The sequence below is a fragment of the Aphidius gifuensis genome, linkage group LG4 (genome assembly GCF_014905175.1).
Source record: "Aphidius gifuensis isolate YNYX2018 linkage group LG4, ASM1490517v1, whole genome shotgun sequence".
Lineage (NCBI taxonomy): Eukaryota > Metazoa > Arthropoda > Insecta > Hymenoptera > Braconidae > Aphidius > Aphidius gifuensis.
The window spans coordinates 25,385,216-25,405,066 of record NC_057791.1 but is presented as its reverse complement, the minus strand read 5'-3'; the positions used below and the strand labels follow the sequence as shown (position 1 = coordinate 25,405,066).

Genomic DNA, 19,851 nt, shown 5'->3' with positions numbered 1-19,851 from the left:
AAAGATGAAGCTAAGGAAAAAGATGTAGCTAAGGAAAAGATGTAGCTATGAAAAGATGTAGCTAAGGAAAAGATGTAGCTATGAAAAGATGTGGAAGCATGAAAAGATGAAGCTAAGGAAAAGATGTAGCTAAGGAAAAGATGTAGCTGGGCGAAAAGATGTAGCTATGAAAAGATGTAGCTATGAAAAGATGTAGCTATGAAAAGATGTAGCTAAGGAAAAGATGTAGCTATGAAAAGATGTAGACACGGAAAAGATGTAGCTAATGATAAGATGTAGCTAAGGAAAAAAAGTAGCTATGAAAAGATGTAGCATGAAAAGATGTAGCTAAGGAAAAGATGTAGCTAAGGAAAAGATGTAGCTAAGGAAAGATGTAGCTAAGGAAAAGATGTAGCTAAGGAAAAGATGTAGCTATGAAAAGATGTAGCTATGAAAAAGATGGAAGCTAGGAAAAGATGTAGCTATGAAAAGATGTAGCTATGAAAAGATGTAGCTATGAAAAGATGTAGCTAAGGAAAAGATGTAGCTAAGGAAAAGATGTAGCTATGAAAAGATGTAGCTAAGGAAAAGATGTAGCTATGAAAAGATGTAGCTATGAAAAGATGTAGCTATGAAAAGATGTAGCTAAGGAAAAGATGTAGCTATGAAAAGATGTAGCTAAGGAAAAGATGTAGCTATGAAAAGATGTAGCTATGAAAAGATGTAGCTAAGGAAAAGATGTAGCTAAGGAAAAGATGTAGCTATGAAAAGATGTAGCTAAGGAAAAGATGTGAAGCATGAAAAGATGAAGCTATGAAAAGATGTAGCTAATGAAAAGATGTAGCTAAGGAAAAGATGTAGCTAAGGAAAAGATGTAGCTATGAAAAGATGTAGCTATGAAAAGATGTAGCTATGAAAAGATGTAGCTATGAAAAGATGTAGCTATGAAAAGATGTAGCAAGGAAAAGATGTAGCTAAGGAAAAGATGTAGCTATGAAAAGATGTAGCTAAGGAAAAGATGTAGCTAAGGAAAAGATGTAGCTATGAAAAGATGTAGCTAAGGAAAAGATGTAGCTAAGGAAAAGATGTAGCTAAGGAAAAGATGTAGCTAAGGAAAAGATGTAGCTAAGGAAAAGATGTAGCTAAGGAAAAGATGTAGCTATGAAAAGATGTAGCTAAGGAAAAGATGTAGCTAAGGAAAAGATGTAGCTATGAAAAGATGTAGCTATGAAAAGATGTAGCTATGAAAAGATGTAGCTATGAAAAGATGTGAAGCTAAGGAAAAGATGTAGCTAAGGAAAAGATGTAGCAGGAAAAGATGTAGCTAAGGAAAAGATGTGAAGCTAAGGAAAAGATGTAGCTATGAAAAAGATGTAGCTATGAAAAGATGTAGCTAAGGAAAAGATGTAGCTAAGGAAAAGATGAAGCAGGAAAAGATGTAGCTAAGGAAAGATGTGTAGCTAAGGAAAAGATGTAGCTATGAAAAGATGTAGCTAAGGAAAAGATGTAGCTATGAAAAGATGTAGCTATGGAAAAGATGTAGCTAAGGAAAAGATGTAGCAAAGGAAAAGATGTAGCTAAGGAAAAGATGTAGCTAAGGAAAAGATGTAGCTAAGGAAAAGATGTAGCTAAGGAAAAGATGTGGCTAAGGAAAAGATGTAGCTAAGGAAAAGATGTAGCTAAGGAAAAGATGTAGCTAAGGAAAAGATGTAGCTAAGGAAAAGATGTAGCTAAGGAAAAGATGTAGCTAAGGAAAAGATCTAGCTAAGGAAAAGAGGTAGCGAAGGAAAAAATGTAGCTATGAAAAGATGAAGCTATGAAAAGATGTAGCTATGAAAAGATGTAGCTAAGGAAAAGATGTGAAGCATGAAAGATGTAGCTATGAAAAGATGTAGCTAAGGAAAAGATGTAGCTAAGGAAAAGATGTAGCTAAGGAAAAGATGTAGCTAAGGAAAAGATGTAGCTAAGGAAAAGATGTAGCTAAGGAAAAGATGAAGCATGAAAAGATGTAGCTAATGAAAAGATGTAGCTAAGGAAAAGATGTAGCTATGAAAAGATGTAGCTAAGGAAAAGATGTAGCTAAGGAAAAGATGTAGCTAAGGAAAAGATGTAGCTATGAAAAGATGTAGCTAAGGAAAAGATGTGAAGCTATGAAAAGATGTAGCTATGAAAAGATGTAGCTAAGGAAAAGATGTAGCTAAGGAAAAGATGTAGCTAAGAAAAGATGAAGCTAAGGAAAAGATGTAGCTAAGGAAAGATGTAGCTATGAAAAGATGTAGCTAAGGAAAAGATGTAGCTAAGGAAAAGATGTAGCTAAGGAAAAGATGTAGCTAAGGAAAGATGTAGCTAAGGAAAAGATGTAGCTATGAAAAGATGTAGCTATGAAAAGATGTAGCTATGAAAAGATGTAGCTATGAAAAGATGTAGCTATGAAAAGATGTAGCTAAGGAAAAGATGTAGCTAAGGAAAAGATGAAGCTAAGGAGAAGATGTAGCTAAGGAAAAGATGTAGCTAAGGAAAAGATGTAGCTAAGGTAAAGATGTAGCTAAGGAAGAGATGTAGCTATGAAAAGATGTAGCTAAGGAAAAGATGTAGCTATGAAAAGATGTAGCTAAGGAAAAGATGTAGCTATGAAAAGATGTAGCTAAGGAAAAGATGTAGCTAAGGAAAAGATGTAGCTATGAAAAGATGTATTGGCGAAAAGATGTGAAGCGAAAAGATGTAGCTAAGGAAAAGATGTAGCTGGGAAAAGATGTAGCTAAGGAAAAGATGTAGCTAAGGAAAAGATGTAGCTATGAAAAGATGTAGCTATGAAAAGATGTAGCTAAGGAAAAGATGTAGCTAAGGAAAAGATGTAGCTATGAAAAGATGTAGCTAAGGAAAAGATGTAGCTAGGAAAAGATGTAGCTAAGGAAAAGATGTAGCTAAGGAAAAGATGTAGCTAAGGAAAAGATGTAGCTATGAAAAGATGTAGCTAAGGAAAAGATGTAGCTAAGGAAAAGATGTAGCTAAGGAAAAGATGTAGCTATGAAAGATGTAGCTATGAAAAGATGTGAAGCAGAAAAGATGTAGCTAGGAAAAGATGTAGCTAAGGAAAAGATGTAGCTAAGGAAAAGATGTAGCTATGAAAAGATGAAGCTAGCGAAAAGATGTAGCCAAGGAAAAGATGTAGCTAAGGAAGAAGATGCTGAAGCTAAGGAAAAGATGTAGCTATGAAAAGATGTAGCTAAGGAAAAGATGTAGCTAAGGAAAAGATGAAGCATGAAAAGATGTAGCTAAGGAAAAGATGTAGCTAAGGAAAAGATGTAGCTAAGGAAAAGATGTAGCTAAGGAAAAGATGTAGCTAAGGAAAAGATGTAGCTATGAAAAGATGTAGCTATGAAAAGATGTAGCTATGAAAAGATGTAGCTATGAAAAGATGTAGCTAAGGAAAAGATGTAGCTGAAAAGATGTAGCTATGAAAAGATGTAGCTATGAAAAGATGTAGCTAGGAAAAGATGTAGAAGGAAAAGATGTAGCTAAGGAAAAGATGTAGCTAAGGAAAAGATGTAGCTAAGGAAAAGATGTAGCTAAGGAAAAGATGTAGCTAAGGAAAAGATGTAGCTATGAAAAGATGTAGCTAAGGAAAAGATGTAGCTAGGAAAAGATGTAGCTATGAAAAGATGTAGCTAAGGAAAAGATGTGAAGCTAAGGAAAAGATGTAGCTATGAAAAGATGTAGCTAAGGAAAAGATGTAGCTGGCTAGAAAAGATGTAGCTAAGGAAAAGATGTAGCTATGAAAAGATGTAGCTAAGGAAAAGATGTAGCTAAGGAAAAGATGTAGCTAAGGAAAAGATAGCTAAGGAAAGATGTAGCTAAGGAAAAGATGTAGCTAAGGAAAGATGTAGCTATGAAAAGATGTAGCTAAGGAAAAGATGTAGCTAAGGAAAAGAGGTAGCTAAGGAAAAGATGAAGTTAAGAAAAGATGTAGCTAAGGAAAAGATGTAGCTAAGGAAAAGATGTAGCTAAGGAAAGATGAAGCTAAGGAAAAGATGTAGCTATGAAAAGATGTAGCTAAGGAAAAGATGAAGCTAAGGAAAAGATGTAGCTAAGGAAAAGATGTAGCTAAGGAAAAGATGTGGCTAAGTAAAGATGTAGCTAAGGAAAAGATGTAGCTATGAAAAGATGTAGCTATGAAAAGATGTAGCTAAGGAAAAGATGTAGCTAAGGAAAAGATGTAGCTAAGGAAAAGATGTAGCTAAGGAAAAGATGTAGCTATGAAAAGATGTAGCTAAGGAAAAGATGTAGCTAAGGAAAAGATGAAGCTAAGGAAAAGATGTAGCTGGGAAAAGATGTAGCTAAGAAAAGATGTAGCTAAGGAAAAGATGTAGCTATGAAAAGATGTAGCTAAGGAAAAGATGTAGCATGAAAAGATGTAGCTATGAAAAGATGAAGCAGGAAAAGATGTAGCTATGAAAAGATGTAGCTAAGGAAAAGATGTAGGATGAAAAGATGGTAGCTATGAAAAGATGTAGCTAAGGAAAAGATGTAGCTAAGGAAAAGATGTAGCTAAGGAAAAGATGGAGCGAAAAGATGTAGCTAGGAAAAGATGTAGCTAAGGAAAAAGATGTAGCTATGAAAAGATGTAGCTAGGAAAAGATGTAGCTAAGGAAAGATGTAGCTATGAAAAGATGTAGCTAAGGAAAAGATGTAGCTAAGGAAAAGATGTAGAAGCTATGAAAAGATGTAGCTAAGGAAAAGATGTAGCTATGAAAAGATGTAGCTATGAAAAGATGTAGCTAAGGAAAAGATGTAGCTAAGGAAAAGATGTAGCTATGAAAAGATGTAGCTAAGGAAAAGATGTAGCTAAGGAAAAGATGTAGCTAAGGAAAAGATGTAGCTATGAAAAGATGTAGCTAAGGAAAAGATGTAGCTAAGGAAAAGATGTAGCTAAGGAAAAGATGTAGCTAAGGAAAAGATGTAGCTAAGGAAAAGATGTAGCTAAGGAAAAGATGAAGCTATGAAAAGATGTAGCTATTGAAAAGATGTAGCTAAGGAAAAGATGTAGCTAAGGAAAAGATGTAGCTAAGGAAAAGATGTAGCTAAGGAAAAGATGTAGCTAAGGAAAAGATGTAGCTAAGGAAAAGATGTAGCTATGAAAAGATGTAGCTAAGGAAAAGATGTAGCTAAGGAAAAGATGTAGCTATGAAAAGATGTAGCTAAGGAAAAGATGTAGCTAAGGAAAAGATGTAGCTATGAAAAGATGTAGCTATGAAAAGATGTAGCTATGAAAACATGTAGCTATGGAAAAGATGTAGCTAAGGAAAAGATGTAGCTAAGGAAAAGATGTAGCTAAGGAAAAGATGTAGCTAAGGAAAGATGTAGCTAAGGAAACGATGTAGCTAAGGAAAAGATGTAGCTAAGGAAAAGATGTAGCTAGGAAAAGATGTAGCTAAGGAAAAGATGTAGCTATGAAAAGATGTAGCTAAGGAAAAGATGTAGCTAAGGAAAAGATGTAGCTATGAAAAGATGTAGCTAAGGAAAAGATGTAGCTAAGGAGAAGATGTAGCTAAGGAAAAGATGTAGCTAAGGAAAAGATGTAGCTAAGGAAAAGATGTAGCTAAGGAAAAGATGTAGCTAAGGAAAAGATGTAGCTAAGGAAAAGATGTAGCAAAGGAAAAGAGGTAGCGAAGCAAAAGAAGTAGCTAAGGAAAAGATGTAGCTAAGGAAAAGATGTAGCTAAGGAAAAGATGTAGCTAGGAGATGTAGCTGGGAAAAGATGTAGCTAAGGAAAAGATGTAGCTAGGAAAAGATGTAGCTAAGGAAAAGATGTAGCTATGAAAAGATGTAGCTAGGAAAAGATGTAGCTATGAAAAGATGTAGCTAAGGAAAGATGTAGCTAATGAAAAGATGTAGCTAAGGAAAAGATGTAGCTAAGGAAAAGATGTAGCTAAGGAAAAGATGTAGCTAAGGAAAAGATGTAGCTAAGGAAAAGATGTAGCTAAGGAAAAGATGTAGCTAAGGAAAAGATGTAGCTAAGGAAAAGATGTAGCTAGGGAAAAGATGTAGCTAAGGAAAAGAGGTAGCTATGAAAAGATGTAGCTAAGGAAAAGATGTAGCTAAGGAAAAGATGTAGCTAAGGAAAAGATGTAGCTAAGGAAAAGATGTAGCTAAGGAAAAGATGTAGCTAAGGAAAAGATGTAGCTAAGGAAAAGATGTAGCTGGGGAAAAGATGTAGCTAAGGAAAAGATGTAGCTAAGGAAAAGATGTAGCTAAGGAAAAGATGTAGCTAAGGAAAAGATGTAGCTAAGGAAAAGATGTGAAGCATGAAAAGATGTAGCTAAGGAAAAGATGTAGCTATGAAAAGATGTAGCTAAGGAAAAGATAGCTAAGGAAAGATGATAGAAGGAAAAGATGTAGCTAAGGAAGAAGATGTAGCTATGAAAAGATGTAGCTAGGAAAAGATGTAGCTAAGGAAAAGATGTAGCTAAGGAAAAGATGTAGCTAAGGAAAAGATGTAGCTAAGGAAAAGATGTAGCTAAGGAAAAGATGTAGCTAAGGAAAAGATGTAGCTAAGGAAAAGATGTAGCTAAGGAAAAGATGTAGCTAAGGAAAAGATGTAGCTAAGGAAAAGATGTAGCTATGAAAAGATGTAGCTAAGGAAAAAGAAGCTATGAAAAGATGTAGCTAGGAAAAGATGTAGCTAGGAAAAGATGTAGCGAAAGAAACGATGTAGCTAAGGAAAAGATGTAGCTAAGGAAAAGATGTAGCTAAGGAAAAGATGTAGCTAAGGAAAAGATGTAGCTAAGGAAAAGATGTAGCTAAAGATGTAGCTATGAAAAGATGTTAAGGAAAAGATGTAGCTGGAAAAGATGTAGCATGAAAAGATGTAGCTAGGAAAAGATGTAGCTAAGGAAAAGATGTGAAGCAGAAAAGATGTAGCTATGAAAAGATGTAGCTAAGGAAAAGATGTAGCTAAGGAAAAGATGTGAAGCATGAAAAGATGTAGCTAAGGAAAAGATGTAGCTATGGAAAAGATGTAGCTAAGGAAAAGATGTAGCTATGAAAAGATGTAGCTATGAAAAGATGTAGCTAAGGAAAAGATGTAGCTAAGGAAAAGATGTGAAGCATGAAAAGATGTAGCTAGGAAAAGATGTAGCTAGGAAAAGATGTAGCTATGAAAAGATGTAGCTAAGGAAAAGATGTAGCTAAGGAAAAGATGTAGCTAAGGAAAAGATGTAGCTAGGAAAAGATGTAGAATATGAAAAAATGTAGCTAAGGAAAAGATGTAGCTAAGGAAAAGATGTAGCTAAGGAAAAGATGTAGCTAAGGAAAAGATGTAGCTATGAAAAGATGTAGCTAAGGAAAAGATGTAGCTAAGGAAAAGATGTAGCTATGAAAAGATGTAGCTATGAAAAGATGTAGCTATGGAAAAGATGTAGCTAAGGAAAAGATGTAGCTATAAAGATGTAGCTAAGGAAAAGATGTAGCTAAGGAAAAGATGTAGCTAAGAGATGTAGCTAAGGAAAAGATGTAGCTAAGGAAAAGATGTAGCTAAGGAAAAGATGTAGCTAAAGAAAAAAAGTAGGGATGATGAAGTTTTGAATTACTAGGAAACTTACCGAACAGATTCATATTAATAGCTGATGGTAATGCAGATTCCTACATTACCGACCGCGATGCAATTTTCGTGAGTCGTTCAAAACTTCAATAAAAATTTGTAGCTTCTGAAAAGATATTAAAAATTTTTATTGCATTTTTGAACGACTCCCAAAGCTTACCGACGTAGATTCCTATGTTACCCACTGATGGTATTGCAGATTCCTATTTTACCGACCGTGGTGGAAGTTTTATGAGTCGTTCAAAACTTCAATAAAAATTTATTACCCTTTGTTACCGACACAAAAAATTTTATTGCATTTTTGATCGACTCCCAAAACTTACCACACAGATTCCTATAATACCAACTGATGGTAATGCAGATTCCTACATTACCGACCGCGATGCAAGTTTCATGAGTCGTTCAAAACTTCAATAAAAATTTTCGACCCTTTGTTACCGACACAAAAATTTTTATTGTATTTTCGATCGACTCCCAAAACTTACCGACACAGTTCCTATATTACCAACTGATGATAATGTAGATACCTACTTTACCGACCGCGATGTAAGTTTCACGAGTCGTTCGAAACTTCAATAAAAATTTTTGACATTGTTACCGACATCAACAACATAAAAATCATATATACTATATACTCAATGTATATAACTGTACTAATAAATTTTATCTTCAAATAACTATATGATTGTTTCAATACATTTGTGAACAAACAACAAAATAAAATAACTTTCGAAAATATAGTCTTCGAGATAGAAACATGCTAGCTCAACACTGATAAAGAAAGTATATTATATTACACATGTCTTGAGTATAAAACAAAATATATATAAACTATCTACTAAAAAATATTACAAGTATCAGTATGTTAAAAAATGAACCACGCAAGCAGCCAAGTATTTATAAGCTATAAAGAATTTTTTTCTTTACCTATATATAGTACCTACCTTCCAAAATTTTGTCCAAGTCCATAAACCCATGTAAATATAAAGTATGTCTAAAAATAATCCCCGTAAAAAAATAAGTACTTGTAAGCAAAAAAAAAAATATTTTTCCCCTGTATATATAGCACTTACCTTCCAAATTTTTGCCTAAGTCCAAATTCCCATTTATAAAGAGAATATTGAATGCCGGAATTAGCTGCTGTTGTTGTTGCATTTAGAATCATTGATTTTATTTATTTGAATTTATTTATTTGAATTTATTTTGAGAATTTCAAATTTCGGAATTGACTGCTCTTACGGATATACTTGAAACTATTTATATTTTGAATTTATTTTTCAAGATCTCTACTTTTTTTATGTCAATGATAAGTTACCGACCGAGCACAGATTTCTTCAGCGCTTTGCGCCGGTTATTGGTTTATTATTTTAGACGCCCACAGCCCCAACCAACCAACCACACGGGGCTGCAAATCGACCAACTCGATGACCAGTATACCACAGTAAGCCAATCAAATCAAATTAAACTACTTTTAAACAACAAACTATATATAAAAAACTCTACTATGCTTACGTGTACTCAACTAAAGGATACAAGATAGCATTTGGCCTAAATACTATGTTGTATACTTCAGTCACGTCACTGTGGTATACGGGGGGATCCCCCGTTAGTGATGACATTTTGGTCCTTATATATTAAACGTCATGCAACTTGACAACTTGTGAGAAAAGTACAATTTTATGAATCCCAATAACCCGCTTAATATTAATCCTAAAAATACCTATCAAACATCATTAACTTTCTTTTTTTAATCCGCATCCAATCATTATCGCTATTATTTATTTATTCCATTTTTTAATTAATCCAAAATAACTTGTAATATCAAACATCATCCTAGCCATACAGTATACCCATACATGATTTTCAAATTCTCATAGCTTCCTCAATATCCATCCTAAAATTATGATTCAAACGGCATTAAATTCTCTATTAAATTACGCTAATTATCATCACAATAGATTATTTTATAAACAATCAATTAATTTACTAAAAACAATTTAATTATACAATATTTTCTTGCCACGAGACCTTGTCCGTAAGGTGCTGCCCCAACGGCAAATCCAAAAAACTAAACCATTCAAAATCCTAAAATTGACATATACATTTTGTTAAATAATTCAACTCCCCATAATTTCCTCATATAAATAAATCAATTCTAAACATTGTTATTTAAAAAGATTTTTAATTAAACTATTCCTTCATTTATTAATTAATTAAATAAAAATTATTAACAAGATTGTTGTCTACCAAGGCCGTTAGGTGGACAGCCGACCCCGTGAAAAACACCAAATAATAACAATAGTACAAGAGATTGTTGTCCACCAAAGCCGTTAGATGGACAGTTGACCCCGTGAAAAACACCAAATAATAACAACAGTACAAGAATCTGTCAAATTTTTTCACAACAAACCAATTCCATGTGTTATGTCTTGAATTTTTTCAAGCAACCACAATTATTAATAAATAAATAAATAAACAATTAATTAATTTGTACACAAAAATTGTACATGAAATATATTACAAAATACATACTTTTGTATATACCTACAACATGTTATTATGTATAAATAAATAAAAGAAATTTTTATCTACATGTACAGGTATTGTTGTTATTAATAATTAAATCATTTAATTTGTTGTTAAACTAATACCTATAAATTATATTACTTATTTTACAGACAATATTTAAACAATTCAACAAGTAAAAAAAGTATAATTAATGATTTATATGTCTTGTTGTTTATGGAGCCAAGCACAACCAATTAGTATCCAGCTGCTTAATAAATTTTATGTGCAGATTATCAATAACAAATGTTTGTCGTTACCAAAAAAATTAATAGTCAAAATATTAAGAAATTATGCAGAACTTGTTTAAGAGAAGATGGTGAAAAAATGATTTGTCTATTTGTTGGTCCAGCAGACTCATCTCTTGCTGCTAAATTGACAACTTTATCATGCTTAGAGGTATACTTGTTGTTAATTTAAATAATAAATAATATACCTACTTATGTATTTATTTTATTAGATTTGGCAAGGTGATGAATTACCAGAAAAATTATGTGATCGTTGTGTTACACGTGCTGAATCAGCTTTATTATTTAGAGAACAATGTCGAGCTGCTGACAGAGCACTAAGACAAGCTATATCAAAGGTACAATATGATTTATGAATATATATTGATTTTTAATTTTTCTATATAATTATTGTCTTTTTAGGAAGGATATAATAACGAAAAAAATTCAGATTGTAATGATACAATAGTTGATAAAAATAATACTTTAACAAAACCATTTAAATGTTTTGATTGTAATAAAGTATTTTTAAATTATCATGAATTATGTACTCACAGACGATTGTTGCATACACTCGCAAATTCATCATTTATTCAAGACCAATCATCATCATCATCATCATCGTCAATTGAATACAATCATATGAATATTGTTGAAACAACAAATAATTTTGAATATTCAACAACAGATATAACTTGTCCAACAAAAAATATAACATCAACAACTAAATATGAAAGACCATCATGTGCTTTGTATTGCTCATTATGCAATCACACGTTTTCAAATGTCAATCAATTGATGAATCATAAATTATCTCATTCAACAATTTCAAATAATAATGATAATTTAAATAAAGAGAGTAATTATCAACAATCATCATTATCAGTAAATAATAAAAAACATAAATGTCCTGTTTGTGGTAAATGTTTTGATAAAAAATCAAAACTTTCAACACATGAATATTTACACACCAATGACAGACCATTTAAATGTATTAATTGTCCTAAAAAATATACATCAAAAAGTAAACTAAATGCTCATATGAGATTACACACAAAAACAAATATTTATCAGTGTAAAATTTGTGATAAAGTATTTTCTTATCCATCATATTTAAAAGAACACGTAAAAATTCACAATCAAATTGATAAAAAATCAAAAATCAATAATAACAATAAGAATATAAACAGTATATATAAATGCTCAATATGTGATAAAGTTTATAAATATAAAAAAAATTTAATACAACATATTAAATTACACAATGATGATGATGGTGGTGGTGGTAGTACAAATTTTAAATTAAGCTGTGAAATATGTCATAAATTATTTAGTCAAAAATATAATTTAAAAATACACATGAAAATACATAGTGGTATTAAAAATTACGAGTGTAAATATTGTTTTAAAAAATTTGTTGAAAAGAGTAATTATAATGAACATTTACGTACACATACTAAAATAAAACCATTTAATTGTTTAATATGTCATAAAACATTTACACAATCAAGTCATTTAAAAAATCATCAAGCGATACACAATTCATCAAGACCACATAAATGTAAATTATGTGATAAGACATTTAAATTATTATCACACTTGAATAGACATACAAGTACAATGCATAATACATCATCATCTATTAAATCATTTAAATGTTTAATATGTAATGAATTTTTTACACAAGCATTTAGTTTAAAACGACATAAAAAAAATAAACATATTGATGATGATTAATAATATCAAGATCTTGACATAATTGTTGTTTATTTATAACAAGTAAGTTGTCAATTTACTGGGCTTGTTAATAAACCAATATCTCATATAGATAATCAATTAATTCATTAATTAAACAATAATTAATCATTTTCAAACAACTATTATTGGTGAAATATAACAATGTTTTAACAAAACAAAACAACAGCTGTCATCTATGTATTTAGCTAAGACTCGGACTAGACTATAACACCTAATTAAAATCATCAATTATAAATTATAATTGACGCAATAATTAATCAAAATTATTTTTACAATTTTTTAAACTCTAATAATAATTTGGCAAACTGCCTATCAATCAACCAATTTACTTTTTATTTTTCTATAGTCTATGTATCTGTCAACTATCTGTCACTTGCCAATATGTACATAAATACACACATAAAAAAGGTCCGCATATATGTACATGTATGTATTTATATGTATTTATATATATCCCCCTTTTTTCTTTTTTTAGTTACTCCTTCCACTGCCTTCCACTGCCTTCCACGATATGTACATAAATGTGTGTGTGTGCAATCAACCGGACAACCGTGGTGATTTCGTGAATCGTCATCATCATCAGTACATAGTCAGTACTCAGTACTCAGTAGCAATAAATTTACCTACATACATGAATCATGATACATACATACAAATAACTATGTAAATAAGTGCAATACATAAAGAGAGCCAAGAAAAAGTGTGTAATAACTAACAAAAGTTAACTGGATCTTATTGTCAAATATCAAAAAAATTGTTTATTACCATTAGCAAAATTAATTTTTGCCAATAATAATTTTAATAAAAATGTATTTTTAATTATAATTTGAGTATTATTATTATAAAAGGATAATGATTGTTTTAAAATGTAATGATGGTGATGGTGGTCATTGGAAATTACAACAGTTTCATTGTTATACAAAGTGTCAATCATTTGGATTGAATAATAATAATAATAATAATAATATCAATAATATGTGCCTGAATTATTCAATTGTTAATAAATAGCAAACCACTATTGTGGTATAAAATTAATAATATTCTATTTTTAATAACAATAATTAAAACAACAACAACAACAACAACATCAACAATGGCATCAGTCAAAGTAGCCGTTAGAGTCAGGCCCTTTAACAAAAGGTGAGTAATAAATAAATAAATAAATAATATTTTCGTAATTAAAATTGCGAGTAATAAATATACACACTGAGAGCATATTGTGTAAATTATTGTGGGTTTGGAGCCTAGATCTTGTGTCCTCGTTTTGGATAAATTAAAAAAATAAAAAAAAAGTGCATACGTCACACACGTATACATTGCAATTTTAAAAACATATATAAATATACCTATATTTATTAATACACCTGTCGTTGCAGTAACTCTATTTTTAAAAAAATAATAATTTTAGGGAACTGGCCATGAACGCAAAATTAATTGTTCAAATGGATGGAAAAAAAACAAGGATATGCAGCAGCAGTAAGGTAATAATAATTTGAAATCTTTAATATAACAGTAAAAGTTTATTTTATTTTTATTGTATACGCATGAATGCATACAAGTATTTATCAATAGAAAATAAAAGCACAAAGATAATATATTATCATAAAACAATTGATTCATTATTATAATTGAAAAAAAAAAAAAAAAAGAAAAACAATTAAATTTAATATATATTTTATAGAACACAGTCAATTGCTGGGAAATTGATAAAGAAAAATACAAGGATTTTACATTTGATCATTCTTATTGGTCATTTGATGCCAACGATGAAAATTATGCTGATCAAGATGAGGTAAATATTACATGAATACGTGTCAATGAATAAAAATGTGTGTGATTGTAATTATAATTAGCAATGAGTTATAAATACACACATTTCCCTTTATGGATATGTTTAAAAAAAAAAAAAAAACAATATATGTACCTATAATACAATATACATATGCGATCACATTGCTTGCCGTTACTTGTGAATTGTGATTGTAATAGGTATATTACAAGTACACTGCACCTTTATTTAATTTATTTATTCATTTTTTTTTTTTTTTAAAGGTATTTCATGATCTTGGAACAGACGTCATAGAGAGTGCCTTTGCTGGTTACAATGCCTGTGTTTTCGCCTACGGTCAAACTGGCTCTGGCAAAACATTTACAATGATGGGTTCACCAGTACTTACTTGAATATTTTATTTTATTTTATTTCATTTTATTTTAATTTATTTATTTTATTTTATTTTTTTTCTTTTTTTTTTCAATTTCATCAACAGGAATCACAGGGTCTAATACCAAGAATATGTAAAACATTATTTTCTCGTATGGCTGCTGGTAAAGAAACTGGTACATCATACAGAACAGAAGTATCATTTTTAGAAATACATAATGAACGTGTTAGAGATTTACTAAGACCTGATCAAGCTAAATTACATTCATTAAAAGTACGTGAACATCCAAAACGTGGTCCATATGTACAAGATTTATCAAGTCATTTAGTATATGATTATGCTGATATACAAGAATGTATGATAAGAGGAAATACACATAGAACAACAGCAAGTACAAATATGAATGATGTCAGTAGTAGAAGTCATGCAATATTTACAATAACATTTGTACAAGCTGGTTTTTCAGAGGGTAATATGCCATCTGAAACAGTATCAAAAGTACATTTAGTTGATTTAGCTGGTAGTGAAAGAGCAAATTCAACTGGTGCAACTGGACAAAGATTAAAAGAAGGTGCACATATTAATAAATCACTTGTTACACTTGGTTCTGTAATATCAGCACTTGCTGAAGTTAGTTCAACATCATTATCATCATCATCATCGTCATCTTGTGATTTTAATACAAATAATTCATCATTATATTTAAAAAAAAGTGTATTTATACCATATCGTGATAGTGTACTAACATGGCTATTAAAAGATTCACTTGGTGGTAATTCAAAAACAATTATGATTGCTGCAATAAGTCCAGCTGATTGTAATTATAGTGAAACATTAAGTACACTTAGATATGCTAATAGAGCTAAAAATATTATAAATAAACCAACAATTAATGAAGATCCAAATGTTAAATTAATTAAAGAATTAAGAGAAGAAATATTAAAATTAAAATCAATTATGAGTAAAGAAATATCAACATCAACATCAACAGTAGCACCACCACCAAGTATTTCTATTGAAAAACAACAACAACAACAACCATCACTACTACCACCAACAACACCACCACCACCACCACCACAAAAAATTTTACTTGCACAAATACATGAAAAACAAGAACAAGAAAAAGTATTGACTGAAGAATGGACTGAAAAATGGAGAGAAACACAAAAAATATTAAAAGAACAACGTGCATTGGGTTTAAGAAAAAGTGGTATTGGTGTTGTGTTGGATTCAGAAATGCCACATTTAGTTGGTATTGATGATGATTTATTGAGTACTGGTGTTACATTGTATCATTTAAAAGAAGGTAAAACACATGTTGGAACTGAAGAAGCAAATACAATACAAGATATTGTATTAACTGGTCCAGATGTTGAACCAAAACATTGTATTGTTGAATTATGTTGTGGTGTTGCAATACTTGATCCATTATCTGTTAATTGTTGGATAAATATGATACAAATTGATAAACCAACAAGATTATCACAAGGTTGTATTATTGTACTTGGTAAAAATAATATGTTTCGTTATAATGATCCAGTTGAAGCAGCTAAATTACGTAAAGGTGGTGGTGGTGGTGTTGGTATTAGTACTGGTAATACATTTGCTAATAGTGGAAATCTTCAATCAACTGTTGTTAATTTATCAAGATTATCATTATTAAGTTGGAGTGTATCTGATCTCAATGTGTCTTCATCAAGTGAAAATTTAATTAATTCAAATGAAGATATACAAGCAATTGAAGAATTGGAACAACAAAAAGCAGCATTAATCAAGGAAAAACAAGATTTCAAGGTAAAAAAAAAAAAAAAAAAATTTCTTTAATCTATTTATTTATTTTAAATAATTTTATTATTATTATTATTATTATTATTTTTATTTAGAAAGAACAAGAAGAACGTGAAGAACGATGGACTGCTAGACGTGAGGCATTAGAGGGTGCACAAAAACAACTTGAAAAAGAATGGGGAACACAATGGAAAGAATGGGCTGATGCTATTGGAGCTCTTGAATCTAGACAACATGAAATTCATACTAGAAGACGTAAACTTGAGCAAGAACGACGGGACGAGATGACACAAGTAAGTGACTTGGATACAACAACGTCTCATCCGGACATAAATGTAGTATCAATTAAATATCAATTTTACCTTGTCCTCATCGCACTCGTTGTTCTTATATGTTTGTCTGGTAATATAATTATTTATTCACATGTTTGTCCACTTGATTTATGACAAATAAATAATTATTATATTGCTAGTAGACACAATTTAAATTCAATTAGATAAAAATTTGTATAACACAAGCAAAATTACCGTGTACATACTTATTTATAAAAATATATTTTTTATTTTAAATTTTTTGGAATGAGAGAAAAAAAGGAAAAAAAAAAAATATTTACCTATAATAATATACCTACATGTATATTGATTTTATTAATTGATAAATTATTATCTATTATCTATTATTGGTTTTTTTGTTATTATTATACAAATAAAAATTATTTTTACTTTTATTTTTGAAAAAAAAAAAATTTAATTATTGTTATAATTGCATTGTTGATTAATAAATTTTTCTTATAAATATTGGCGTTGGCATCTTTCACCAGATATTATAATACTAAATACTGGTACACAATCCTTAATTATTATTGACAAATTTTTTTAGGTACCTATCACACACTAATATCTTTTACTACTACCACTTATTTTTTATTTATTTTTTATTTATTTTTCAATAACAGCACACATTATTAACAAATTTTATTAACAAAATAAAATTCATTGTGTGGCCCTTGATTTTTTTTTTTTTCAATAATTATTTTAACAAAATTATACTTAAACATAGTACAATAATAATAATAATAATAATAATATATAATATTATGCTAATTTTTACTGCATGAATTTAATTTAATTTAATTTTTATTATTAGTTGATATTTGTATTTTTAATTATTATTTTTAAATTTAAAAAAATAAAAAACGATATATAGCTAAGGAAAAGTGACAAGTATTTTTTGTTAACGTTACGGTATGTATGTGTGGATAGGTAGAAAGTTTATGTAGAAAAGTCACATCACTGCGTACCAATCTGCAGTTCAAACAACGACAATTTCAAGAATTCATCAACAATCACGATACTACACAAATTCTTGTCAACAACGACAACAACAACAAGTCTCAATGGCAAAATGTAAGATTTTTTTTTTTTTTTTAATTATTATTATAATTTTGCTTATTATTATTATTATTATTATAATACTAAAATAAAGATATTTTAACAAAAAACAATGCTTCAGGTATACCTACATGATTAATCAATAATTATTTCAATAAATATTACAAAAAATAAAATAAAAAATATATTTTATCAAAAAATTTTGTTGATGTGTTTAGACTAACGATGAAGCAACAGCAAATAATGTCAGTCAAGGTTTCTGGTGCAGTTCAAATAATTCAAAGTCAATTGATACAACAATGCAAGAATTGATTGAAAATCATGTATGTATTTTTTATATATTATTATTATTAAAAAAAATTAAAGACTTGTGCTTAATTAATTGTATTTATAGAAAAAAGAATTGGCTACATTAGAGTGTGAATTGGAAAATAAAGTTGAAACTCTGAGTCAACATCAACGTCGGGTTATTAAAATGGAACAAGAATTGGCTGATTTATCTGACAAACAAAAAAACATGATGATGGCAAATATAGCGGTATAATAATATAATTTATTAATTTTTTGTTATTGAAATATATGAATATAAGTAATATGTTTTTTTTATTTTTATTAATTTTATAGTTTGAAAATGATGGAATTGCAGAAAAAAAATTATTACTTGCTGGACAAACTCCTGAACAACTTCAAGAAATAATTAAAAAAAAACAAAGTTTTTCATTAAATTTAAGACGAGCATTGCCAGCATCACCAAATAAATCATCTACCAGTTCAAGTTGTAGTGCCAATGAATTACTTTCTACTCATGATTTAAAATCATTTCAAGATGCCTGCAATGAAAAAGTCAAAATAGCCTCAGCATTAAGTTTATTTACACCAGATGATGTACCAAGCTCATCAGACACAAGTGAAACATTTCATACTGCTGCTGCTGCTGATGATTATTCACCAGAACAGCAACCAGCAGTTGATGAAATTACTCTTGATAAAAATACAAGCACAAAGTTAATTAAATATTCAATAAATAATAATATAATTAAAGAAAATGATTTTAATAATGATGATGATGATGATGATGATGATGGTATGCCGGAAAATAATCCAGCAATGAAAAAATTAAATAATAAAATATGTCAACAGCGTGGACTTGTAATGAAATGTCTTGAAAAAAATAGTCCAGCCAATAAAGATTTAAATCATGAAATTCTTATTCTTCAAGATCTTCAGCGACAACAAATTGAATTGGAAATATGGCTTTTGAAACAAGAAAAACAAAAAATAATATCATCATCCTCTGAATTGGTTATTAATTATAGTGAAACAGAAGAATCAGAAGATGAAAATAATGGTCAATGGAATAAAAAAAGATTATCATCATCTTCATCATCATCATCATCTTTACGACATTCACCAATTGTTATTAATAATAATGATAATAAATTAATTAAAAAAAAAACAACAACGACAACAACAACCAATGAAATTTCAACATCTTCTGTTGATTTAACAACAGTTGAAAAAACAATTCCATCAGTGGTTAATCGTGGTTATTCATCAGTTTATTTAACAAGTATAAATAGAGCTACTACAGCAGCTAGTGCTAGTGCTGCTGGTGATCGAGCTACTCTTGGTAATCCATTTTCTTTATCATTAACAAGATCTTTGCCTTCTTTAATAGCAAATGATAATTGTAATAATTCATTGACAATAATAAATATGATTATCAGTGTGCCATCATATGTTATACGTGGTGCTGGTACATCAAGTCATTATGAATATGAAGTTCGTGTTATTGTTAAAGATGATAGTTGGACTTTATTACGTCGTTATAGAAGATTTAGAGAACTTTACATGTCAATGAAACAAAAATATGGTAGTAAAGTTTCAGCAATTCGTTTTCCACCAAGACAAGTATTTTCACGTTATGAAATGGTTGCACGACAACGAAGAAAACGTCTTGAAGAATATTTACGAAATCTTATACAAGTTTGCTCGGAACTTGAAAATTGTCAATCACTTTACAAACATCGTAATAATTTAAGTAGCATTGATAAACAATCTCTTGTTGAATTTAATTGTTTTTTTAGACGTGGCACATTTGAAAGTAGTAAATATGGAACTAGCTAAAAATTACTTTTCCTCGGAGCCTCACTATATTTTATATTTATTATTATAACTTTTATTGTTGGCCTAATGAATTTATGGACTGCTAATTAGTAGTCTCTATTATATAATATTATATATTTTTGACAAGAAAACATAATATATTTACCAGTATTTACATATTATTATTTATACCAGTCTCAAATATTTTTTATTTTTATAATATAATATCAAGTGAATCTCATAATATTTTTTTAAAATGGCTGTGTGTTTAA

At 29.7% G+C, this 19,851-nt stretch overlaps 2 protein-coding genes across 4 annotated transcripts; both read left to right on the top strand.

The window, feature by feature from the left end:
* The first annotated feature begins 9,851 nt into the window (after window positions 1-9,851).
* LOC122856045 (zinc finger protein 888-like) lies at window positions 9,852-13,096 on the top strand. Of its 2 annotated transcripts, none has more exons than XM_044157823.1 (4): window positions 9,852-10,179; window positions 10,258-10,543; window positions 10,605-10,730; window positions 10,795-13,096. In XM_044157823.1, exons 2-4 carry the CDS (start codon window positions 10,391-10,393, stop codon window positions 12,106-12,108), a joined length of 1,593 nt encoding a protein of 530 aa, XP_044013758.1. In that variant the 5' UTR covers window positions 9,852-10,179; window positions 10,258-10,390; the 3' UTR covers window positions 12,109-13,096. The 2 variants fall into 2 exon arrangements, with proteins under 2 accessions (XP_044013758.1, XP_044013759.1); XM_044157824.1 differs by having other exon boundaries at window positions 10,326-10,543; window positions 10,795-12,625.
* Window positions 12,711-19,738, top strand: LOC122856042 (kinesin-like protein KIF16B). Of its 2 annotated transcripts, XM_044157817.1 has the most exons (10): window positions 12,711-13,269; window positions 13,538-13,610; window positions 13,811-13,921; window positions 14,182-14,298; window positions 14,397-16,088; window positions 16,178-16,375; window positions 17,345-17,488; window positions 17,692-17,796; window positions 17,868-18,011; window positions 18,098-19,738. In XM_044157817.1, exons 1-10 carry the CDS (start codon window positions 13,223-13,225, stop codon window positions 19,598-19,600), a joined length of 4,134 nt encoding a protein of 1,377 aa, XP_044013752.1. In that variant the 5' UTR covers window positions 12,711-13,222; the 3' UTR covers window positions 19,601-19,738. The 2 variants fall into 2 exon arrangements, with proteins under 2 accessions (XP_044013752.1, XP_044013753.1); XM_044157818.1 differs by lacking the exon at window positions 17,345-17,488.
* Window positions 19,739-19,851: the final 113 nt, after the last annotated feature.